General features: G+C 46.1%; 1 protein-coding gene across 1 annotated transcript in view; it reads left to right on the top strand.

Moving 5' to 3' along the window:
• The window catches only part of epha8 (eph receptor A8), a 570,939-nt gene that overhangs the window by 375,892 nt on the left and 168,576 nt on the right, over positions 1-26,471 (top strand). The window contains exons 4-5 of the mRNA XM_080181519.1: positions 3,078-3,233; positions 26,124-26,459. Of these exons, the coding sequence (XP_080037645.1) occupies positions 3,078-3,233; positions 26,124-26,459 (492 nt within the window). The remainder of the gene's footprint in view (positions 1-3,077; positions 3,234-26,123; positions 26,460-26,471) is intronic.

Genomic DNA, 26,471 nt, shown 5'->3' on the forward strand with positions numbered 1-26,471 from the left:
CTGTGGTAGAGAATTCGACAGGTTTACCATGAGTGAAAGCGGTTTCTACTCATCTCAAACCTAAATGCATCCTAAGACTGTGATCCCTTGTTTTAGACCCCAACCAAAGGAAACATCTTGCATCCAATCTGTCCAGCCCTGTCAGAATTTGAGTATCAATACAATCCTCTCATTCTTCTAAATTCCAGTAAATTCCAGTTATAACAACCATCCCATCCCAGGAATCAGTCTAGTAAACCTTCACTGAACCCTCTCTATGGGAAGTATATCCTTTCTTAGATAGAGAGACCAAAACTGTACATAATACTCCAGATGTGGTCTTGCCTAGATGCCTGCTAATCTCATTACTGGGAAAAGGCAGCAGCCCCAACGTAGGCTATTGCTGTTGTCAGGTAGATTCTCTCTTGTTGCTAAGTGGAGTATATCTAGGTTTTGCTCCCAGGCAAATCCATGGTAATGGTTCCTCACACCAAATTCCTTAACACACAGCAGAGGAAAAAAAAACATCGTCACATGTTCCGAGTTCACACCCTTGTCCCTGTTGTTCCCCCAAACTTAAATAACTACAATTCAACAAGACTTCGTTGGCTGGATAATGCTTTGCAAAGTCCTGATTCCGATTCACTTTTTTCACTCTGTCATAACGATTGGCAGTACGTCAGGAATGATTTAATAAACACATTTCAGTATGAAATTTAATGGTGAACAATTAATTTATTACAAGCTTTAAGATAAGTTCAATTCGTAAAAGTTCTTCCAAAATGACCCCATGATCTGCTTTAACACATTTGCATGTCAAGAAATAGATACGCACTGTTTTAATCCAGTGTTGAGTAGAAATCTCTCTCTCTCTCTCTCTCACACACCCACACTCACTCAGTACAGGTAAATGTATTTCATGTGTATATTTACTGAAGCATCTACATTTACTGAAGGGCAGCACAGTGGGTTAGCACTGCTGCTTCACAGCTCCAGGGTCCTGGGTTCGATTCCCGGCTCGGGTCACTGTCTGTGTGGAGTTTGCACATTCTCCTCGTGTCTGCATGGGTTTCCTCCGGGTGCTCCGGTTTCCTCCCAGAGTCCAAAGATGTGCGGGTTAGGTTGATTGGCCATGCTAAGAAATTGCCCCTTAGTGTCCAGGGATGTGTAGGTTAGAGGGATTAGCGGGTAAATGTGTAGGGATATGGGGGGTAGGGTCTGGGTGGGATTGTGGTCGGTGCAGACTCGATGGGCCGAAGGGCCTCTTTCTGCACTGTAGGGTTCTATGATTCTATGATTCTATGATTCTATTCTATGAATAAGATTGTGCCTTTGTGTAGATTTCCCTCCTGTGTTGTTGGATTATTGAAACACAAGTATTGAACATAAGAACATAAGAAATAGGTGCAGGAATAGGCCATCTAGCCCTTTGAGCCTGCCCCGCCATTCAATAAGATCATGGCTGATCTGTCGTGGCTCAGTTCCACATTCCCGCCCTCTCCCCATAACCCTTAATCCCCTCTCTTATCAAAAACCCATCAACCCGCGTCTTAAAAATATTTAGCGAGGTAGCCTCCACCACTTCAACGGGCAGAGAATTCCAGAGATTCACCACCCTTTGAGTGAAGAAGTTCCTCCTCAACTCCGTTCTAAACCCCACCCCCCCCTTATATTGAGGCTGTGCCCTCTAGTCCTGCTGTCCTTTCTAAGTGGGAAGAATCTCTCGACCTCGACCCTATCCATCCCTTTCATTATCTTATACGTCTCTATAAGATCCCCCCTCATCCTTCTAAACTCCAACGAGTACGGACCCAGTCTATTCAGTCTCTCTTCATAGTCCAACCCCCTCATCTCCGGTATCAGCTGAGTGAACCTCCTCTGCACTCCCTCCAAGGCCAAAATATCCTTGCACAAGTGCGGTGACCAAAACTGCACACAGTACTCCAGCTGCGGCCTCACCAGTGCCCTGTACAGTTGCAGCAAAACCTCCATGCTTTTATATTCTATCCCCCTCGCTATAAAGGCCAGTATCCCATTCGCCTTCTTGAGCACCTGCTGCACCTGCAGACTGGGTTTTTGCGACTCATGCACAAGGACCCCCAGGTCCCTCTGCACCGTCGCATGCTGCAGCTTTTCGCCCTTTAAATAATAATCCCTCCTACTATTATTCCTGCCAAAGTGGATAACCTCACACTTGCTAACATTGTACTCTATCTACCAGGTCCTCGCCCGCTCGCTCAGCCTATCCAGATCCCTCTGCAGACTTTCCTCGCCTTCCACATTGGAAAGGAAGGAAGGCCTCCCTTTAGGTTCTTCTACAGCAATAGGTCCACCATCTAGAAACTCCTTAATCTCACAGGAACTTGCCTGAGACTGAGAGAAGAAACTGTTTTGCTTTCTTACCAAGCGGCACGGTGGCACAGTGGTTAGCATGGCTGCTTCACAGCTCCAGGGCCCTGGGTTCGATTCCCGGCTCAGGTCACTGTCTGTGCGGAGTTTGCACATTCTCCACGTGTCTGCGTGGGTTTCCTCCCACAGTCCAGAGATGTGTGGGTTAGGTTGATTGGCCATGCTAAAATTGGTCCTTAGTGTCCAGGGATGCTTAGGTTAGAGGGATTAGTGGGTAAAATATGTCGGGATATGGGGGTAGGACCTGGGTGGGACTGTGGTCAGTGCAGACTCGATGGGCTGAAGGCCCCTTTCTATACTATGATTCTGACATGGGCTATCTGGCTGAGTTAATGTTTAATTCTATTTCCTCTGAGCCATTTGCTGTTGAAGTGATCCATCATTTGATCCACTGCTATTTTTGACCTCCACCTTTGGCCTCCAGGAACTTTCAGTGTGTAGCTGGCTCGAAGGAGTGTGTGCTGAGCCCTGTGCAGATCTAAACCATCACCCATGGAATCAGCTTGTTTTAAATACATAATGGAAACACACGTTATTCACCAGTCTCCGCGACTCGAATAAAACATTAATTCATCAATGAAAGCCTTTTGCAGCAGGAAGTGTTTTGAGATTGATTGAAAAGGGTAATTGAAGTGATTGGTGGTTTTGTCAAAAGACGATACTGAGATATCTGTTTAATTTGATTTCAGCCTGTGAGCCTGGATTCTTCAAGTCAAGCTCCGGAGACCAGCTCTGTGCTAAATGTCCTCTCCACAGCCACTCCGACATGATGGCTGCTCTCTTCTGTCAGTGTGATGCCAACTATTACAGATCGGCTTCTGACCTTCCCTCTGCGCCCTGCACCAGTGAGTAACATAACCAGGTCTGGCTAACACTCCCAACCCGCTCCCTGTCCTTTCCATCCGATCAATGTTGTGAAATTGCTGACGTTTGGTTTATATTGTTACATTAGTTTTAGCTTTTCAGTTTATTCTGCGTCACACTGACCGGACTCTCTCTGAACAAACACTTAACAAATTCCTAAACCCCAAACAGATCGTTCCAGATTTATTTCCTGCTGCGTCACTATCCCTCTAACTATTCTCTATTCAAATTCCGCTCAGCAAGAATGGGGTAACCAAGCAAACCCTCATCCCACCGTTCAGCCCTTATCTCATCCAGCCCTCGCTCCCCCCCACCAACCTCCATCCCCTCATTCGACCCTCACTCCCCCCATTCGACCCTCACTCCCCCCCATTCAACCCTCACTCCCTCCATTCAGCCCTCTCTCCCCCCATTCGACCCTCACTCCCTCCATTCAACCCTCACTCCCTCCATTTAGCCCTCTCTCCCCCCATTCAACCCTCACTCCCTCCATTCGACCCTCACTCCCCCCATTCGACCCTCACTCCCCCCATTCGACCCTCACTCCCCCCCATTCAACCCTCACTCCCCCCATTCGACCCTCACTCCCTCCATTCGACCCTCACTCCCCCCATTCGACCCTCACTCCCTCCATTCAGCCCTCTCTCCCCCCATTCGACCCTCACTCCCTCCATTTGACTCTCACTCCCTCCATTCAACCCTCACTCCCTCCATTCAACCCTCACTCCCCCATTCAACCCTCACTCCCCCCCATTCGACCCTCACTCCCCCCATTCGACCCTCACTCCCCCATTCAGCCCTCACTCCCTCCATTTGACCCTCACTCCCTCCATTCAACCCTCACTCCCCCCCATTCAACCCTCACTCCCCCCATTTGACCCTCACTCCCCCTATTTAACCCTCACTCCCCCCATTCGACCCTCTCTCCCCCCATTCAACTTTCACCCCCCCCCCACCATTCAACCCTCACACCAATTCAGTCCTTATCCCCATTCAAACCTCACCCCCATTCGACACTCGGTCCCATTCGGCCCTCTTCTCCCCATTTTCCCTAACTTTCCGTGTGTTAAACCTTTTCCCGACCTGCTTTGGGCAAATCTCCAGTAAGGTATCTCTGTAATGCTCAATCTGAACTAATACCCATCCAGGTTCTCTCAAGGATATCGGAGTTTTGTATGAATAAGGAATATCTCTGGGAGATTTAAATATCCTTTACCCATTGAGGATGAACATTTGTGTTTCATTTATAATTTACTGCAAGGATACTTGTCACATTTTGGCCAAGATCCCAGTTCCAGATGTGACAAGACTGTTTGGATTTATGATTTGGATGTTGTCCTGTTTTAACCAGTTTTCTTTGGATCCTTTTTCATTTGCGCACAGAAGTTGGGAATATTAATGATGACAGACACCAGCTGAGTCCAACCTCGGGGAGTCTACATTCAGCATTACACTCTCCAGTACTGACATCCCAACCCCAATAAATAAGGAATGGGCAGGATCAAGATCCACAATGGGCAGGAATACAGAGATCCATTTCAATTCACCAGTATTATTTCATCATTAACATTCTCAATCAGATGGCAACCGCACAATACACTCAGTGGTCAAACTTAAAGTGTATTTGTCAGTGTCACAAGTAGGCTTACATTAACACTGTAAAAATCCCCTCGTCGCCACACTCCGGCGCCTATTCGGATACACTGAGGGAAAATTTAGCACAGCCGATGCACCCTACCCAGCACGTCTTTTGTGCTGTGAGAGGAAACTGGAACACCCGGAGGAAATCCACGTAGACACGGGGAGGATGTGCAGACTCCACACCGTCACCCAAGCTGGGAATCGAACCTGGGTCCCTGTGAGACAGCAGTGCTCACCACTGTGCCACCACACCGTAAGGTCACAGACAAGGATCGTTGGATATTGGACCAGCAATCGGGATGGACAGGGAGGTGGGGATGGGGGTGGGGGGACTGAGAGAGGTGGTGCGTTTGGTTATAGAAAGATTAAAAAAAAAGAGCAAGAGGAGAGGCTATTTGGCCCTTTGAGCCTGCTCCACCATTCATTATAATCATGGCTGATCATCCAATTCAATAGCCTAATCTTGCCTTCCCTCCATATCCTTTGAGCCCTTCACCTCAAGAGCTATATCTAACTACTTCCTGAGAACACACAACGTTTAGGCCTCAACTGCTTTTTATGGTAGTGAATTTCACAGTCTGCCCACTTCCTGGGTGAAGACATTTATCCTCATTTCTGAGCTAAAATGTTTGCCCTGTATCCTCAGACCCTTATCCCCAGTTCTGGACACCCATGCCATCGAGGACATCCTTCCTCTATGTACGCTGCCTAGTCCTGTTAGAATTTTATAAGTTTCTATGAGGTCCTGGCGCTGCCGCTGATGGTTACTGCTGGAGAATTCCAGAGGGAGACTTCCTGCTCCCGATCCCAGCAGTTTTGACCTCAAACACCGCCCACAGCTGCTAAATGTAAATGGTTGTCAAAACGGGAGGAATGGCACTTTGAACATAAAACCAGTGACTCGCCACCACCTCTTCAGAATGACTACTCAAATATGCCCAAATCCATCAGGTTAAACTGGAAGTTGGGGTCAAGTTGTACACAGTTGCCAATATGAGCCCTCATATCCGGAGTGTCTCTTCCCATCATTAGAAGTTAAAGCTGTCCACTGCCACTTTCATAAAGGAATACAAATCAGTTGGTGCTGGTGTTTTTTTCTGTACTCTTTTCCGTGATGTGAGTATTACTGACTGGGCCAGCATTTGCTGCCAATCTCTAATTGCCTCTGAATTAAGTGACTTGCTTAGGCCATTTCAGAGGGCTAGGGTTAGAATGAACTTTCAGAAGGCATTTGACAAGGTGCCTCACCAAAGGCTGCTGCATAAAGTAAAGGTGCACAGTGTTACGGGTAATGGATAGAGGATTGGTTAACTAACAAAAAGCAAAAGATGGAGGTAAACGGGTGTTTTCCAGCTCGGCGATCAGTAATTAGTGGTGTGCCCCAGGGATCAGTGTTGGGACTGCAATTGTTTACGATTTTACATTAATGATTTGGAGTTGGGGACCAAGTGTAGTGTGTCAAAGTTCGCAGGTAACACTAAGATGAATGGCAGAGCAAAGTGTACAGAGAATGTTGAAAATCTGCAAAGGGATAGTCTAAGTGAGTGGGCAAGGGCCTGGCAGATGGAGTACAATGTTGATAAATGTGAGGTCATTCATTTTGATAGGAATAACAGCAAAAGGGAGTATTATTTAAATGGTACAAAAATTGCAACATGCTGCTGTGCAGAGGGACCTGGGTGACCTTGTGCACAAAAAGTTGGTTTGCAACTGCAGCAGGTAATTAAAAAGGCAAATGAAATTTTGTCCTTCATTGCTAGAGGGATGGAGTTTAAAAACAGTGAGGTTATGTTGCAGCTGTATAAGGTGCTGGTGAGGCCACACCTGGAGTTACTGTGTACAGTTTTGGTCTCCTTACTTGAGAAAGGATATACTGGCACTGGAGGGGGTGCAGAGGAGATTCACTAGGGTGATTCTGGAGTTGAGAGAGTTGGCTTATGAGGAGAGACTGAATAGACTGGGGCTATACTCATTGGAATTCAGAAGAATAAGGGGATATCTCATAGAAACATGCAAGATTATGATGAAAATAGTTAAGATAGAAGCAGGGAAGTTGGTTCCACTGGCGGGTGAAACTAAAACTAAGGGGCATGGCCTCAAAATAAGGGGGAGCAGATTTAGGATTGAGTTGAGGAGGAACTTCTTCACACAAAGGGTTGTGTATCCGTGGAATTCCCTGCCTAGTGAAGCAGTTGAGGCTCCCTCATTGAATGTTTTTAAGGCAAAGAAAGATAAATTTTTGAAGAAACCAAGGGTTATGGTGAGCGGGTGGGTAAGTGGAGCTGAGACCAGGAAAAAATCAGCCATGATCTTATTGAATGGCAGAGTAGGCTCGAGGGGCCAGATGACCCACTCCAAGTTCTTGTATTCTTACTATATTCTTATATTTAAGAGTTAATCACATTGGGTCTGGAGTCACATGAAGGCCATAACAGGTAAGAATGGCAGTTTCCTTTCGTAAAGGATATTAGTGAATCGGGTGGCTTTTTCCGACAATCGACAATGGTTTCACTGTTTAATGTTGCAATGCTGCCTGCTATAGACTCTGCTGCAGTTGTGAAATGTGGCCCTCAGAAACTCTTACACATGACATATTATAGCTAATACAACAATATATAACCATTTCGTTCTCCAGCCCTCTTCTGTTATGCTGCATTGAATATTATCCACTCTTTTCCTGATCTAATAAACCTGATGATTAGAAAGAACAGTGTGTGTAACAGGAATGGGATTTAATATTCAGCTCAGACAGAGGAACAACATCTGTCAGAGTCTTTTCTAAGCTGTTGGAGTGTAAGATTCAAGGGCTGGAATTCTCTGGCTGTTCACATCCTGCTGCCAGAGAGGACAAAGAATTTGCTGCTCGGCCAAAACGCTATTCGCAGCAGCAGGACTGGAGAATCGCAGCAGCGGGACTGGAGAATCCCAGCTGCAGGCGAGGTCAGAGAATCCCAATCAGTGCCTGAGTTGAATTATTCGCCACAAAATCAGTGTCGGGACTGCAATTGTCTACGATTTACATAGATGATTTGGAGTTGGGGACCAAGTGTGTGTCAAAATTCGTAGGTGACACTAAGATGGATGGAAGAGCAAAGTGTGCAGAGGACGCTGAAAGTTTGCAAAGGGATACAGATAGTCTAAGTGAGTGGGCAAGGGTCTGGCAGATGGAGTACAATATTGGTAAATGTGATCATCCATTTTGGTAGGACCAACAGCAAAAGGGACTATTATTTAAAGGGTAAAAAATTGTAACATGCTGCTGTGCAGAGGGATCTGGGTGTCCTTGTGCAAGAATCTCAAGGAGTTGGTTTGTAGGTGCACAAGGTAATTAAGGCAGCAAATGGAATTTTGTCCTTCATTGCGAGAGGGATGGAGTTTAAAAACAGCGAGGTTATGTTGCAGCTGTATAAGGTGCTGGTGAAGTCACACCTGGAGTACTATGTACAGTTTTGGTCTCCTTACTTGAGAAAGGATATACTGGCACTGGAGGGGGTGCAGAGGAGATTCACTAGGTTGATTCCAGAGTTGAGAGAGTTGGCTTATGAGGAGAGACTGAGTAGACTGGGGCTATACTCATTGGAATTCAGAAGAATGAGGGGAGATCTTACGGAAACATATAAGATTATGAAGGGAATAAATAAGATTGAAGCAGAGAAGTTATTTCCACTGGCGGATGAAACTGGAACTAGGGGGCATGGCCTCAAAATAAGGGGGAGCAGATTTAGGACAGAGTTGAGGAGGAACTTCTCCACACAAAAGATTGTTAATCTGTGGATTTCCCTGCCCAGTGAAGCAGTGGAGGCTACCTCATTAAATATTTTTAAGGCAAGGATGGATAGGTTTTTGAACAGTAAGGGTTATGGTGAGCAGGCAGGTAAGTGGAGCTGAGTCCACAAAAAGATCAGCCATGATTTTATGGAATGGCGGAACACGCTCAAGGACCAGGTGGCCTACTCCTGCTCCGAGTTCTTATGTTTATAGAAATCATAGAAACCCGAGAGTAGAGAAAGAGGCCATTCAGCCCATCGAGTCTGCACCAACCACAATCCCACCCCAGGCCCTACCTCCATATCCCTACATATTTACCCACTAATCCCTCTAACCTACGCATCTCAGGACTCTAAGGGGCAATTTCTTAGCACGGCCAATCAACCTAACCCGCACATCTTTGGACTGTGGGAGGAAACCGGAGCACCTGGAGGAAACCCACGCAGACACGAGGAGAATGTGCAAACTCCATACACAGACAGTGACCCGAGCCGGGAATCGAACCCAGGTCCCTGGAGCTGTGAAGCAGCAGTGATAACCCACTGTGCTACCGTGCCGCCCTAAATATCTTAAATATCAAAGCACCATTTAGCCGAACAAGTCCACTGTTCCATCAAAGCATAAAACGCACTCCAATGCCATGGAATTAAATTGCCATAAGATATAGCAGCAGAATTTGACCATTGGGCCCATCGAGTTTGCTGCACCATTCTGTTTATAGCTTATTTTATTAGTATCACGAGTAGGCTTACATTAACACTGCAATAAAGTTACTATGAAAATCCCCTAGTTGCCACACTCTGGTGCCTGTTTGGGTACACTAAGGGAGAATTTAGCAAGGCCAATGAACCTAACCAGCACAACTTTCGGACTGTGGGAGGAAACTGGAGTACCCTGTCAATCATGGCTGATAAATTTCTCAACCCCATCCTCCCGCTTTTTCCCTGTAACCTTTGATCCCCTTACCAATCAAGAACCTCTGTCTTAACTATGACCTGGCTTCCACAGCCTTCTGTAGCAATTAATTCCAGAGGCTCACCACCCTGGCTGGAAAAAAAATTTCCTCATTTGGATTCTAATTGAGGAAGAATTTCTTTATTCTGAGGCTGTGCCCTCGCACCCTAGTCTTTCCTGGTAATGGAAACATCTTCCCCACATCTATTCTATCCAGGCCTTTTATTATTCTGTAAGTTTCAATGAGATCCCCCTTCATCCTTCTAAACTCCATCAAGTACAGACCCAGAGTCCTCAGACGCTCCCCGTACATCAAGCCTTTCAGTCCTGGGACCATTCTTGCAACCCTCCTCTGGACCCTCTCCAAGGCCACCGTATCCTTCCTCGGATACAGGATCCAAAATTGCTCACAATATTCCAAATTTGGTCTGACCAGAGCCTGATAAAGCCTTAGCAGTACATCCCTGTTTTTCATAGAATTGGAGAATCCCTACAGTACAGAAGAAGGCCATTTGGCCCAATGAGTCTGTCCTGACCACATCCCACCCAGGCCCTATTCCCGTAACCCCACACACTTACCCTGCTAATCCCCCGACACTAGGGTCAATTTAACATGGCCAATCCACCTAACCTGCACATCTTTAGGATTTTGTATTCTAGATGACATCAGGGTATCTGTCGAACTTCCAAACTCCATTACTCTGTCCCGCTCAATTATATTTTCTTACAACAGAATGTGGTGCCCATCCTTAACTGCCCATCCATTTCAGTGGGCCTTTGAAAGTCACATGTAGGCAAGGACAGCAGATTTCCTTCCCTAAAGGACATTAGTGAGTCAAATGGGTTTTACAGTAACTGTTTCATGGTCATCATTAGAATTTTAATTCCAGACTTTCTTTGAATTCAAATTTCACCGTCTGCCATGGTGGGATTTGAACCTGGGTCCCCGGATCTTTCTCTGCGTCTCCGATTACTAGGCCAGTGACAATAGTGCTATGCCACTTCCCTTAAATGTTGGTGTTGCAATTCTTTGTAGCATTCTTGTACAACTGAAACGTTTGCTAGGCCACTTCAGGGAGGTAGTTAAATGTAAACCAGATAGGATATGGGACTAAAGTCAAATTGTTGTTCCGAAGAGACAGATTTCTCTGCAGTCCAGTCCTATCAAGCACCAATATATGGTCCAGGAAGCCCAGGGTACCTGAGACAAAGCTTAACAATGTATACTGCTAATAAATATATTGAATATATTATAGATGTAAACACTGTGTACACATTTCATTGCAATGCTATTCTATCATTAAAGTTCGGTGTACGACTGTTAAAAAATAGCCAATGGTAAATTGCTCTCTCCCTTCCATCTGGACCAGACGTGATGGCCCAATTGGCTACCTTCTTCACTGTACCAACCTTGTGATCCAGCCAATTTCCACCTCGATTGAATTCAGAGTAACCAAACTGTTTCACCAGTGCCCATTCTCCACGGCCCACTCATCAGCAAGTTCACCGCCAAAGCCTTCTTTAATTCCTTGCGTAACTTTCGAACAGTACTTTCTCACTTGAAGGAAATGCGATTATGCACAGCTTTCAAAGAGTTCTTCTTGTGAAGAGGGTTACCTGAGCTTCCGAATTGAGTCAGGCCTGGGCTGGCTGGAGAATAATGAGAAATCAGTCAACTCGAACTGACAGGATTTTTCCTCTTATTAACATAAGTCCATTCAAGTTGCTTTTCTTGAGTGTCAGACTAGCATCTACTTACCATAAACTCATTGGCATTTCTCCAACTATTTCATGCATATTACAGCCCAATTTGGAATGGACCTGTCCGTTCTATTCTCGCCCACCCTTTGCATTCATAACTAATCAAATTGCAATATAATAACCATTTATTATCTGATCAGTCACAGACTGCGTCTTCATTCAGACAGAAGCAGCAATGCGATAGTGACATGACAGAACAAGAGGAGGAGAGTGAGACACTCTGGTGTTAGTGAGACGTCTGACAGGAGTTAATACGCCACCGTACAGACAGCTGCCTTTGATCACACCAGCCCGTTCAGCCCCCCCAATGCCAGCTGGTCCGCTGGGAAAAATCCTAGCGGTGTAAAAGGCAGATGGGATGGTGGCATCGCTCAGGTTCAAATTCTGTGAATCCCGCGACCGCTGCCAGCGAGAACGGAAAATTTGGCACTCAGCCATTCGCGGTGGAGACTTCCAGCCACGGGTGAGGCCGCAGAATTTGGATCCTGACCGATAGCTGCCTCAGCACAGTCTGTGTGGCATTTGCACATTCTCCCCGTGTCTGCATGGGTTTCCTCCCGCAGTCCAAAGATGTGCGGGTTAGGTTGATTAGCTGTGCTAAATTGCCCCTTAGTGTCAGGGGGATTAGTAGGGTTATCGCCTCACTACAAGAAGGATGTGGAAGCTATTGAGAGGGTGCAGAGGAGATTTACAAGGATGTTGCCTGGATTGGGAGGCATGCCTTATGAGGATAGGTTGAGGGAGCTCGGTCTCTTCTCCCTGGAGAGACGAAGGTTGAGGGGCGACCTGATAGAGGTTTATAAGATGTTGAGAGGAATAGATAGGGTGGATTCTCAGAGGCTATTTCCCAGGGCTGAAATGGTCGCTACGAGAGGACACAGGTTTAAGGTGCTGGGGAGCAGGTACAGAGGAGATGCTAGGGGTAAGTTTTTCACTCAGAGGGTGGTGAGTGAGTGGAATCAGCTTCCGTCAGCGGTGGTGGAGGCGATCTTGCTGGGGTCTTTTAAAAGACTTCTGGATGAGTACATGGGATTTAATGGGATTGAGAGTTATAGATAGGCCTGATAGGTATGGATATGATCAGCGCAACTTGTGGGCCGAAGGGCCTGTTTGTGCTGTAGTCTATGTTCTAAATGTGTGGGGTTATGGGGATAGGGCCTGGGTGGGATTGTTGTTGGTGCGGGTTTGACTGGCTCAATGACCTCCTGTAGGGTTAAGCTGATTCTATGGTACGGCTTAGCAGAGGCCTGTGAGTAAATGGCCAATCTTTGCACTCTGCTAGAATATTAAATAAATAGAGGGAACATTCAAAATGGGGTGCACAATAAGTTTTAAAAGCTGGATCTTCCAATCAGCTTTTCAAAAGCCAACTAGAACCACGAATAATTGAAACCTTTTCCCGCAAATTTTTGAGGATCTTGATGAAGCTTTTGTGTTGGAGATAGTACGTCAGGTATTTTCAAAAAACATCGGCCTGTAAACCATCCCCATTCAGAGCAAGGATCACCCTGACAGGGACACAGTCCAACTGCTCGAAACGCAGTCTCTGAGGCAAGAACTCAACACAACTGACAGGAGTGCAATCTGGCTGTCTGTAAGACACAGAAATTGTCAGGAATCCAATCGGACTGTCAGGAACGCGGGTGGACTGCCAGGAATGTATTTAGACCGTCAGGAACACAGTAATATCACACCTCGATAGTGCTTCAGTTACTACCATCACTTTACGAATGTAGAGAGAAAGCTGCCCAAAATAATTCCAGAATTAAGACTTTCATCCACATTAAGCAAGATTAATTCCCTATAGATCAAAAAATACCATTACATAAAAATGTCATTTGTTTGATGAATTATATTGAAAAGTTTCATGCATTAAGGTGCCTGATAAATATGTTATTATTAACATTGATAATGATATATGTTATGTCAGCCAGAAGTCATTACGTTAGCCCTGTTGGAACTCATGACACAGATAGAATAAGAATTGAGGTACTCGAGGTAAATCTCAAGACAGAAATAAGGAAAAAAGATTAAATGGGGTCTCACAGCACGGTGGCACAGTGGTTAGCGTTGCTCACGGCACCAGGGACTCAGGTTCGATTCCTGGCTTTGATTCGACTGTCTATGTGGGGTCTGCACCTTCTCCCTGTGCCTGTGTGGGTTTCGTCCAGGTGCTCCAGTTCCTTCCCACAGTCCAAAAGATGTGCTGGTTAACATAGAATATAGAGCACTACAGCACAAACAGGCCCTTTGGCCCACAAGTTGCGCCAATCATATCCCTACAAAGAACAACACAGCACGGGAAACAGGCCCTTCAGCCCAACGAGCCCACACCGCCATTTTAACATTGTGAGTCCCCTCTTCCACCCATGACCCTTGTCTACGGTTATGGCACTCCACATTGGAAACCAGATTGAGGGGAGACTAACTTAGGGACAAATTAGCTACCTAGCAGGCCTATCTATAACTCCCAATCCCATTAAATCCCAAGTACTCATCCAGAAGTCTCTTAAACGACCCCAACGAGTTCGCCTCCACCACCACCAACAGCAGCCGATTCCATTCACTCACCACCCTCTGAGTGAAAAACTTACCCCTGACATCTCCTCTGTACCTGCCCCCCAGCACCTTAAACCTGTGTCCTCTCGTAGCGACCATTTCAGGCCTGGGAAATAGCCTCCGAGAATCCACCCTACCTATACCTCTCGATAACCTCTTATATATATTAACCTCTTATAAAGGCTAAGGTGCATTGGACGTGCTAAAGTTCCATTGGTGTACCCAAACAGGCGCCAGAGTGTGGCGACTTGGGGATTTTCACAGTAACTTCATTGCAGTGTTAATGTAAACCTACCAGTAAAATAAAACTTTTAAGCTTCAAAGAAAATGACCTCAGGATTACTCTAGTGCCATGTACTGGTACATAGTGAATCAGGGAGATAGTGTGGGTAAATGTGTGGCTGGAGAGGTAACACAGCGTTTTCCCAGGGTGGAAGAGTCAATTACTAGGGGGCATAGGTTTATGGTGCCAAGGGCAAGATTTAAAAGAGATGTACGAGGCAGATTTTTTACACAGAGAGTGGTGGGTGCCTGGAACGCGTTGCCAGGGGAGGTAGTGGAAGCGGATACGGTAGTGACTTTTAAAGGGCGTCTTGACAATTACACGAATGAGATGGGAATAGAGGGTCCCGGAAAGGTTTTAGTTAAGTCAGGCAGCATGGTCAGTGCAGGCTTGGAGGGCCGAAGGACCTGTTATTGTGCTGTAATTTCCTTTGCTCTTTGTTCATAGAATGGAAGGTTTTCAGTTCCTGGGGCTCTGGGGTAAAGAATTGGGAACCAGGACTAATGTTCGCATGGAGATGTTAACCAGCACTGTCGGGGAGAATGTAATCTGATTTGACCAGTTCAGGCAATCAGAAAATAACTGGTAGGAACGGCAATGAGATCAGAGGATAGAAAATTTAAGCATCAGTCAAATTGGAAATATTCTAAAAATTGCAGGGATCAGAATGAGGAAAATATCAGCACAGTTGAAGGAGATATTTAATTGTACAGACATTGATAGCCATAGTGGAATTAATGCATAACAAGTTGTCACATAGGATTATGATGAGGTTGCATTAACAGAAACATTACTCTAACAAGGTCAGAAATAGCTCCTTCATATCCTTGCGCATTAAGTATTCAGGAATACTGGAGAAGAAAAAGGCAGTTTTGATTAAAGATCATGTTATAGATCTGAAGAGAAATGCTTACTACATGGTTCCAGAACTTGGCTCCCACTTTGCTTAAGTTGAGCTGTTTCTGTGCTATAGGGTTAGTGCTGGACTGAGTACACGCACACACACACTAACACGTGCAAACGCTCATCCTCATGATTGCCCCTTATTTAACTTTAAAGTTCTTGCTGTTTTGTCTCTCCATCTGAATGTAAAATGCAACATATTAGGATCATCGCCCTAGGGGTGCCTTTACTGCGAGGTTATCAATGAACCCTATCTCGCTGCAGAATGCCAGGTCTAGTATAGTCAGCCCTCTGGTTGACCCGAAAATGCCCCCCCTCCTCGCCCATCCCCTCAGCAATCTATAACCCAGTCCAGTGTTTCAGACTGTGCCCTTCCATTAGAATCTGTAACTGAATTTTCCTCTCCTGGTTGAGAAGCTGGTTGGGAGTCTGCCCACCAGCAAACCGGCCCACCACAGCCAGTTTACCATGAGCGAGGTGTTAATTGATTGAGTGTGAAACCTACATTAACATCTGCAGAGCATTTCCTGTCTTGGCTGCTAGCCCTGTTGCCCCAAGAGCGGCACGTTCGAACAAAGACCATTAGTAAGTCGAGGGTTGGCAAAGCCTGACTGGCAGCCTCCTTTGGGTGAGTGAGTGTTGGGGTTTGAGAGGCTAGGGGGAGTGTTAAAGAGAGGGTATGACTTTGGGGAGGTGCCAACAATGGGATCTTAAAAATGAGGTCCCACCCCATTGCCTGACACCAACCCCTGCAGTAAATCATAGAATCCTAGAATTCCTACAGTGCAGAAGGAGGCCCTTTGGCCCATCAAGTCTGCACTGACCACAATCCCATTCAGGTCCTATCCCTGTAGCCCCACATATTTACCCCTTAATACTAAGGGGCAATTTAGCTTGGCCAAATCAACCTAACCTGCACATCTTATGGACTGTGGGAGGAAACTCGAGGGGGAGCTATACTGGATCTAGACTGGGAATGAGCCCAGTCAGGTCATCAAACTTTCAGTGGGGGAACATGTGGCGAACAGAGAACAACTCTGTAAACTTTAGTCATGGAAAAGGATGAGTGTTGTCCTATGAGTAAGGTGCTGAATTAACTAACTACAGCCGGATTTGGCAGGATTTGGAGGCTGTTCAAGGGTAAATCCACATCTGGCATGTGAGAGTCTTTTAAGGAGCAGTTGATAGGGCTGCAGGACAGGCATGTGCCTGTAAAAAGGAAGGACAGGAAAGGTAGGATTTGAGAGCCGAGCACAACCAGGGAAATTGTGGGTCTAATCGAAAAGAGAAAAGAGGCATACATAAGGTCCAGGCAGCTAAAAACAGATGAAGCAATGGAGGAATACAGAGAGAGTAGAAAAGAACTCAAACAGGGAGTTAGAAGGACAAAAAGGGGTCATGAAATGTCCTTGGCAGACAGGATTAAGGAGAATCCCAAGGCGTTTTATACATACGTTTTATACAAGAGGGCTGTCAGAGAAAGAGTCGGACCTCTCAGGGACAAAGGAAGGGAATTATGCTTCAAACCCAAGGAAGTAGGTGAGATCCTAAATGAATACTTTGTATCAGTATTCACAAAGGAGAGGGACACGTTGATTGGTGGTGTCTCGGAGGGATGTGTAGACCTGTTAGGACAAATCGCAGTTACAAGGGAGGAGGTGTTAGAAAGCATTAAGGTAGACAAATCCCCAGAGCCAGATGGCATCTGTCCTAGATTACTGAGGGAGACAAGAGATGAAATTGCTGGGCCTCTAACAGAAATCTTTGTTTCTTCACTGGACACAGGTGAGGTCCCAGAGGATTGGAGGATAGCAAATGTGGTCCTGTTATTTAAGAAAGGTAGCAAGGATAACCCGGGTAATTATAGGCCGGTGAGCTTGACGTCCGTGGTAGGGAAATTGTTGGAGAAGATTCTTAGAGATAGGATCTATACACATTTAGAACTAAATATTCTCGTCAGCGATAGACAGCATGGTTTTGTATGAGGGAGATCATGCCTCACAAATTTGGTTGCGTTTTTTGAGGAGGTGACAAAAATTATTGATGAGGAGAGGGCCGTGGATGTCGTCTATATGGATTTTAGTAAAGCATTTGACAAGGTCCCTCATGGCAGGCTGGTGCGAAAGGTTAAATCTCATGGGATCAAAGATGAACGAGCGAGATGGATACAGAACTAGCTTAGCCATTGAAGACAGAGGGTAATAGTGGAGGGGTCTTTTTCCGGCTGGAGGTCTGTGACTAGTGGTGTTCCGCAGGGCTGTGTACTGGGATCTCTGCTGTTTGTGATATATATAAATGATTTGGAAGAAGATATAGCTGGTGTGATCAGTAAGTTTGTGGACGACACAACGATTGCTGGAGTTGCGGATAGTGATGAACATTGTCAGAGATTACAGCAGGATATAGGCTGGAAAATTGGGCAGAGAAATGGCAGATGGAATTTAATCCAGATAAATGTGAAGTGATGCGTTTTGGTAGATCTAATGCAGGGGGGGAGCTGTACAATAAACGGGAGAACCATTAGGAGTATAGACATACAGAGGGATCTGGGTGTCCAAGTTCACAGATCCTTAAAGGTGGCAGCACAGGTGGAAAAGGTGGTGAAGAAGGCATATGGCATGCTTGCCTTTATTGGATGGGGCACAGAGTATAAAAGTTGGCATATGATGTTGCAGTTGTATAGAACGTTGATTAGGCCACATCTGGAATAGTGAGTCCAGTTCTGGTCACCACACTACCGGAAGGACGTGGAGGCTTTGGAGAGAGTGCAGAAAAGGTTTACCAGGATGTTGCCTGGTTTGGAGGGTATTAGCTACGAGGTGAGATTGAGTAAACCAGGGTTGTTCTCCCTGGAAAGACGGAGGTTGAGGATCGACCTAATAGAAATTTGTAAAATTATGAAGGGCATAGATAGGGTGAACGGTTGGAAGCTTTTTCCCAGGTCAGAAATGACAAACACAAGGGGTCACAAGTTCAAGGTAAGGGGGGCAAAGTTCAATATGATGTGTGGGGGATGTATTTTACACAGAGGGTGGTGGGGGCCTGGAATGCACTACCAAGCAAGGTGGCTAAGGCAGACACACTAGGATCATTTAAGACTTATTTAGATAGCCAGATGAACAGACTGAGAATAAAGGGATACAAAGGGATGGTCTAGTTAGGAACACATGATCAGTGCAGGCTTGGAGGGCCGAAGGGCCTGTTCCTGTGCTGTATTGTTTTTTGTTCTTTGAAACCAGAGCACCCGGAGGAAACCCACACAGACACGGGGAGAATGTGCAAACTCCGCACAGTTACCCAAGCTGGGAATCGAACCTGGGTCCCTGGCACTCTGAGGCAGCTAACAAGTGCCATCATGCCACCCCTGCCAGTTAAAGCTGTGAGGCTACTGTTTGGCATGGCCTACCCCCCTGCCATGGCGTAAACAGGAGTGGGATGTAAGATGAGGCACTTACATGACCACTAATAGCCATGCCGAATGCTGATAACCAATCTGATTGGCCGGCAGCCCCCACGGCTCATCAGCGCCACCGTCGGTCTGTGGCCACTGCTGGGACTGCAGGCCGTTGCTAAGAAGTAATGATGGAGCTCGGCATTGAAGTTAACCGGGAGGTGTTGGGGAGGGTGTTTGGATATGCCGGGCTGGCAGAACCAGTGGGATGGCATGTCATGGCATGAGGAGGTTGGTTTTCAGAGGCTTGGTGGGGAGAGGTAAGCACAGTAAGAAGTCTCACAACATGAGGTTAAAGTCCAACAGGTTTGTTGGACCTGTGCAGTGCAGCTTGTAGACTAAACACACTGCTGCATGTGCATTAATAGTGGATGGAGTGAATGTTTAAGGTGGTGGATTAGACATTCTCTTGGATGGTATCGAGCATCCTTAGCGTTATTAGAAATGCACTCATCCAAGCAAGCGGAGAGATTTACCACCAACTCATAAAATAGCACGCTGTATTATATGAGCGCCCTTCCAACCTTTGTGCCACAGAAGGAATGTAAAATCCAGCCTATTAACTCCACTGCTCTCTCCACAATGTTGACCAACTGAGTACTTCCAGCATTTTCTATTTTCCTTTCAGACCTCCAGCATCTACAATATTTTCCGTTTCGATAAATGGCCCACTTTCCTGCCATTAGTGTCTCATGTTCTCTGAAATCTGACCAATGCTGACACTGCTACATGCAGTTAGTCAATCTCATGAACTGTCCGAGAGGGAGGGTCTAATGGTGACATCGTTTTAAATTGCTGTATTACAACCGAGCCGTTACTCCACTGCATGCTGGACTGCCACTGAATACTTTATTGAACCACATCATTCTTTGGATCATCTCTGATTAATAATTATTGCAGAGCGACACATGGTAACCCCTTTGACCTACTAAATGTAAAATCAGACTCATAAAGATCGCATGCAAATCACTCTATTTGTTGAGTCCATTTATCCAACTCACAACGCCAAGGACCCACATTCGATTCCTGGTTTGGGTGACTGTCTGTGTGGATTTTGCATGTTCTCCCCGTGCCTGCGTGGGTTTCCTCTGGGTGCTCCAGTTTCCTCCCACAGTTTGGAAGCTGTGCCGGTTAGATGCATTGGCTGTGCTAAATTGTCCCTTGGTGTACCCGAACAGGCACCGGAGTGTGGCAACTGGGGGATTTTCACAGTAACTTCATTACAGTGTTAATGTAAGCCTACTTGTGTTAGTAATAAATAAACTCAAAAGTAACTCATAGATCCTAATCAGACCAGTATTTAATGGGTGCTGTTGCATACCAGCTATGAAAATTAAGCCACGTGGAAAGGATCTGTGCCTCAACTTTGATAAGTGATTGTCCGAATGTTGCATTGTCCAATATGTTAGTCCCATGCCAGATGTGGTGAATGGCATTTCAGATTTGGAAATGAAAATGAATAACAGGCGCGCTTTGTGCAGTTGGTGTAGGAATGGTAAGGTGAGCGGGTGATTGTTGTATATGTTTTACTCCCAGGATAACCGGTCACAGTTGAAATGCTGACTTTCAGCGCAAAGGAACTCCAGCAGCAGGGTATGGAGAGGGGAGCGTCACCTTGCACAGACTGACCCGCTGGAATAATTGAATAATTAGATCGAATAATCGAATGCCTTTGGCTTGGCCAAACTTGCCATTAACAGGGCCAGGCAGCGGGCGACCGAGGGGTCATCCGACCCGACTGTCTGTCCCTGGGCAGCACGGTAGCACAGTGGGTTAGCACTGCTGCTTCCCAGCTCCAGGGTCCCGGGTTCGATTCCCGGCTCGGGTCACTGTCTGTGTGGAGTCTGCACATTCTCCTCGTGTCTGCGTGGGTTTCCTCCCACAGTCCAAAGATGTGCGGGTTAGGTCGATTGGCCATGCTAAGAAATTGCCCCTTAGCATCCAGGGATGCGTAGGTTAGAGGGATTAGTGGGTATGATATGGGGGTAGGGCCTGGGTGGGATTGTGTTTGGTGCAGACTCGATGGGCCGAAGGGCCTCTTTCTGCACTGTAGGGTTCTATGGTTCTATGATTTCTCCTCTACGGCTATATTTGTGGCTGGGTGCCGCTGGAGAGGGAGCATGGAGTGTCTGAGGGCACTATCGAAATCTCTCATGCATGGCAGAGACTGGAGTGCGTAATTGATGCCTTTAATCCCATTTTGATTTGATGCTTTAAGTTTCATTGGTACTTTGTTTTTGTTTAAGGTAGTATCCCTTTAAGGGGCTGTCCCTTTAATTTGTCCCCAGTTTGTTTGATTTAGTTTAATTCTTTTTCATCAAAAGATTTGGAAATCTAAATATACCACATCTACTGCTTTCCTTTTATCTAGCCTACACATTATGCCCACAAAGAATTTACATAAATTTTTCAAAACTTGCTTCTGTTTTTATATAACTATGTTGACTCTTAATACGTAAATGTTCTGCTGCTCCTCAATAATGATTTGCAGCATTTTTCTAATGACAGATGTTACTCTAACTGGTCGATTGTTTCCAGCTTTACATCTCTTTCAATGAATGGAGATATTCTGGAATATTACTATTTTATTTGTTTTCACAAATTGGCTTACATTAACACTGCAATGATGTTATTGCGAAAATCCCCTAGTCGCCACACTCCGGCGCCTGTTCGGGTACACTGAGGGAGAATTTAGCATGGCCAATGCACCTACCCAGCACAGTCTTTTGACCTGTGAGAGAAACTGCGATATTCACAACTGCAGGAACACAATTCCAGAAGCTCCTTTAGATTGTGGAGTGTCTGATAAATTCATGGCAGAGTTCAAAACTGCGATGAAAGTGGAAGATTGCAGCCTTGAGGCAAGGATCAAGGAACCGATGTAGGCACAATGCTTTGATTGACCTCACAGCTTACTGAAGAAATTTATGGTTCTTTGATTACAAAGTTCCACTCAGAATGATGGTAAATATTGATATTAATTCATTTCTGAAATACCATGACTTGTACGAGTGTGGAATGTGTTTGAAACCAAAATTAATGCATACAACTCCAGCCGTCACTGTCTTCATACCATTGCCCAGTCAGTGAGTTTGATCGGACAACACTGTAACAATGTCTTTTGCTCGATCACAGCCTCATATGGGCTGGTACAGTGTCACAATGGTTAGCACTGCTGTCTCACGCTGCGAGGGACCCGGGTTCAATTCCAGCCTCGGGTTGACTCATAGAACCCTACAGTGCAGAAAGAGGCCCTTTGGCCCATCGAGTCTGCACCGAACACAATCCCACCCAAGCCCTACCCCCATATCCCTACATATTATACCCACTAATCCCTCTAACCTACGCATCCCTGGACACTAAGGGGCAATTTCTTAGCACGGCCAATCGACCTAACCCGCACATCTTTGGACTGTGGGAGGAAACTGGAGCACCCGGAGGAAACCCACGCAGACACGAGGAGAATGTGCAAACTCCGCACAGACAGTGACCCGAGCCGGGAATCGATCCCAGGACCCTGGAGCTGCGAAGCGGCAGTGCTAACCCACTGTGCTACCGTGTCACCCGGGTTACTGTCTGTGTGGAGTTTGCACATTCTCCCTCCTGTCTGTGTGAGTTTCTTCTGGGTACCCCGGTTTCCTTTCACAGTCCAAAGATGTGCAGGTTAGGTGGATTGGCCATGCTAAAATTGACCCTTGGTGTCAGGGGGATTAATGGTGTAAATACGTAGGGTAACTGGGACAAGGCCTGGGTGGGATTGTTATCAATGCAGACTCAATGGGCTGAATGGCCTTCTTCTGCACTCATAGAGGTTTACAGCATGGAAACAGGCTTTTCAACCCAAATTGTCCATGCCACCAAGTTTTTACCATTAAGCTAGTCCCAATTGCCTGTGTTTGGCCCATATTCCTCGATACCAATCTTACCCATGTAATCACCTAAATGCTTTTTAAAAGACATAATTTTACCCACTCCTAGCAGCTTGTTCCAGACCCTCACCCTGTGTGAAGACATTGCCCCTCTGAACCCTTTTGTGTATCTCCCCTCTCACCTTCTAGTGCCATCTAGTTTCACACTCCCCTACCTTTGGGAAAAGATGTTGACTATCTGCCTCATCTATGCTCCTCGTTATTTTATCAACCTCCATAAGATCACCCCCCCAGCCTCCTATGCTCCAGGGAAAAAAGTCCCAGTCTATCCAATCTCTCCATAAAACTCAAACCATCAAGTCTTGGGAGGATCCTAGTAAATCTTAATAGCACTCTTTCTAGTTTAATATTATTCTTTCTATAATAGGGTGACCAGAACGGTATACAGTATTCCAAGTGTGGCCTTACCAATGTCTTGTACAACTTCAACAGGACGTCCCAACTCCTGTATTCAATGTTCTGACCAATTAAATTCAGCATGCCAAATGCCTTCTTCACCACTCTGTCCACCTGTGACTCCACTTTCAAAGAGCTCATGTACCCTTAGATCTCTTTGTTCTATAATCCTAATAGCACCCATTGAGTGGGGGTCAATGGGTGCTATTCGGATTGGCGGTTGGTGACTAGTGGAGTGCCCCAGGGGACGGTGCTGGGGCCTCAGCTATTTACCATTTATATAGATGATCTGGAGGAGGGAACCGAGTGTATGGTGTCGAAATTTGCTGATGACACCAAGATTGGTGGAACGGCAAATTGTGCGGAGGATGTGGAGAGTCTGCAGAAGGATCTAGATAGGCTGGGCGAATGGGCCAGGAACTGGCAAATGGAATTTAATGTTGGCAAGTGTGAGGTTGTCCACTTTGGTAGGAATAATGGTAGGAAGGACTATTACTTACGTGGCGAAAAACTGCAGCAGGCGACGGTGCAGAGGGACCTCGGGGTCCTTGTGCATGAGTCGCAAAAACCCAGCCTGCAGGTGCAGCAGGTGGTCAGGAAGGCGAATGGGATGCTGGCCTTCATAGCGAGGGGGATTGAATATAAAAGTAGGGAGGTCTTGCTGCAGCTGTATAGGGCACTGGTGAGGCTGCAGCTGGAGTACTGTGTGCAGTTTTGGTCGCCGCACTTACGCAAGGATATTTTGGCCTTGGAGGGAGTGCAGAGGAGGTTTACTCGGCTGATTCCGAAGTTGAGGGGGTTGAACTATGAGGAGAGGCTGAATAAACTAGGCTTGTACTCGTTAGAGTTTAGAAGAATGAGGGGAGATCTCATTGAGACGTATAAGATGTTGAATGGGATGGATAGGATAGAGGTGGAGAGGCTCTTCCCGCTCAGAAAGGACAGTAGGACTAGGGGGCACAGCCTCAAGATAAAGGGGGGGGCGGTTTAGAACGGAGTTGAGGAGGAACTTCTTCACTCAAAGGGTGGTGAATCTCTGGAATTCTCTGCCCGTTGAAGTGGTGGAGGCTGCCTCAATATTTTTGAGACGCGGGTTGATAGGTTTTTGATAGGCAAGGGGATTAAGGGTTATGGGGAGAGGGCGGGAATGTGGAACTGAGACACGACAGATCAGCCATGGTCTTATTGAATGGCGGGGCAGGCTCGAGGGGCTAGATGGCCTACTCCTGCTCCTATTTCTTTTGTTCTTATGTTCTTATAACTGTCCCCAGTGCCCTACCGTTAACTGAGTAAGTCCTGCCCTGGTTCAATCGACCAAAATTTATCTAAATTAAACTCCATCTGCCATTCATCAGCCCACTGGCCCAATTGATCAAGATCCCATTGCAATACTAGATAACTTTCTTCACTGTCCACTATGCCACCAATCTTGGTGTCACCTGCAAACTTACTAACCATGCCTCCAAAATTCTCATCAAGTCTTTAATATAAATAACAAATAACCGTGGACCCAGCACTGATCCCTGAGGCACACCGCTGGTCACAGGCCTCCAGTTTGAAAAAGAACCCTCTGACTTTTGTCGTCAAGGTTATTAGATAGGGTGGACAGTGAGAGCCTTTTCCCTCGGATGGTGATGGCTAACACAAGGGGACATAGCTTTAAATTGAGTGAGGGGTGATAGACATAAGTCAAATATCAGAGGTAGGTTCTTTACTCAGAGAGTAGTAAGGGCGTGGAATGCCTTGCCTGCAACAGTAGTGGATTCGCCAACTTTAAGGGCATTTAATGGGTCATTGGATAAACATATGGATGATATTGGAATACTGTAGGTTAAATGAGCTATAGACTGGTTTCTCAGGTCAGTGCAACATCGGGGGCTGAAGGGCCTGTACTGCGCTATAATGTTCAATGTTCTATTCTATTTAAGACAGTGTTTTTTCCAATTGGCTACCTCATCCTGGATCCCGTGAGATTTAAGTGTGTGCAACAACCTATTAACCTGCACTGTATGGATTCTATGATATCCTCAGCCTCTTTTTTACTCTCATAATTCCCAGCCATTCATTGATAACTGAGCATAGGGGAAATCACGTGCACTGTCTCTCCAGACCATTGAAGTAGTCACAATCCTGTTGGATTTGAGAGGATTGCTGGGGGGATTTAATCTGGTCCCTCCAGACATACCCTGTAGTTAAGAAAGCCCACCAACGCCTCGACTTTCTCAGGAGACTAAGGAAATTTGGCATGTCCGCTATGACTCTCGCCAACTTTTACAGGTACATCATAGAAAGCATTCTTTCTGGTTGTATCACAGCTTTGCCCTGCCCTAGACTGCAAGAAACTACATGGGCAGTTATGAAAAAAGCCCAGTCCGTCACGCAAACCATCTGTTGACACTGTCTACAATTTCCACTGCCTCGGAAAGCAGCCAGCATATTTAAGGACCCCACGTGCCCCGGACACACTCTCTTCCACCTTCTTCCGTCGGGAAAAAGATACAAAGTCTGAGGTCATGTACCGACCAACTCAAGAACAGCTTCTTCCCTGCTGTTGTCAGACTTTTGTAAGAAGTCTGACAACACCAGGTTTAAGTCCAACCGGTTTATTTGACAGTAAACTCACAAGCTTTCGAGGTTTCCCTCTTCATCAGGTGAATGGAGAGTACCGCCATCTCCACATCATGTCAGATTTTTGAATAGACCTACCTTGCATTAAGCGGATCTTTCTCTACACCCTCGCTATGACTGTAACACTACATTCTGCACTCTCTTCTTTCCTTCCCTTATGTATGGTATGCTTTGTACAGCATGCAAGAAGCAATATTTTTCACTGTATATTAATACGTGTGACAATAATAAATCTATGAGTTGCCGGGGGGGCTGGGGTGAATGGCCAGGGCTTTGTCTTCCTGCTGCTCTTACACATCATCATCCACCTCTCTGAGGATTAATTACATTTCAGGTGATTTCTGAATGTCGCAACTTGGATGCGATGTGAGGAACATTAATGCAATCCGAGGAATAGTGCAGAGAGTGGCAAGTTGTTGAATTTACCTGTTTGCACTGAGATATATTTCGCATTGTACTGGAGGAAAAATGATTTGAAATAAGCAAAGGAACTTAATGAGGTTTCATTCTCATCAATTTTCCAAAAGACAAAATGTTTTATTTTTTAAGTACTAGGTGACATTTCAGTTGTAACCTAACTCTCCTTGATCTTTCCCAGGACCTCCCTCTGCTCCACTAAACGCCCTGTCCAGTGTGAATGGAACCTCGGTGACCATGGAGTGGAGCCCGCCCTCCAGTAACGGAGGAAGGAGTGACGTCCGATACAACGTCATCTGCAGGAAGTGTGCATGGGCATCAAGCCAGTGCGAAGCTTGTGGCAATGGGATTCGATTCAGCCCAAAGCAGATGGGACTGACCGAGCCAGCGATCAGCGTGGTAAACCTACTGGCGCACACCAACTACACCCTGAAGGTCGAGGCGGTGAATGGGGTCTCTGATCTCAGCCTGGAGCCCCGGCAGTTCATTTCACTTAATGTCACCACTAACCAGGCAGGTAGGAAAGTCA

Source organism: Carcharhinus amblyrhynchos, unplaced genomic scaffold (genome assembly GCF_965287045.1).
Source record: "Carcharhinus amblyrhynchos unplaced genomic scaffold, sCarAmb.v2.hapA scaffold_41, whole genome shotgun sequence".
Lineage (NCBI taxonomy): Eukaryota > Metazoa > Chordata > Chondrichthyes > Carcharhiniformes > Carcharhinidae > Carcharhinus > Carcharhinus amblyrhynchos.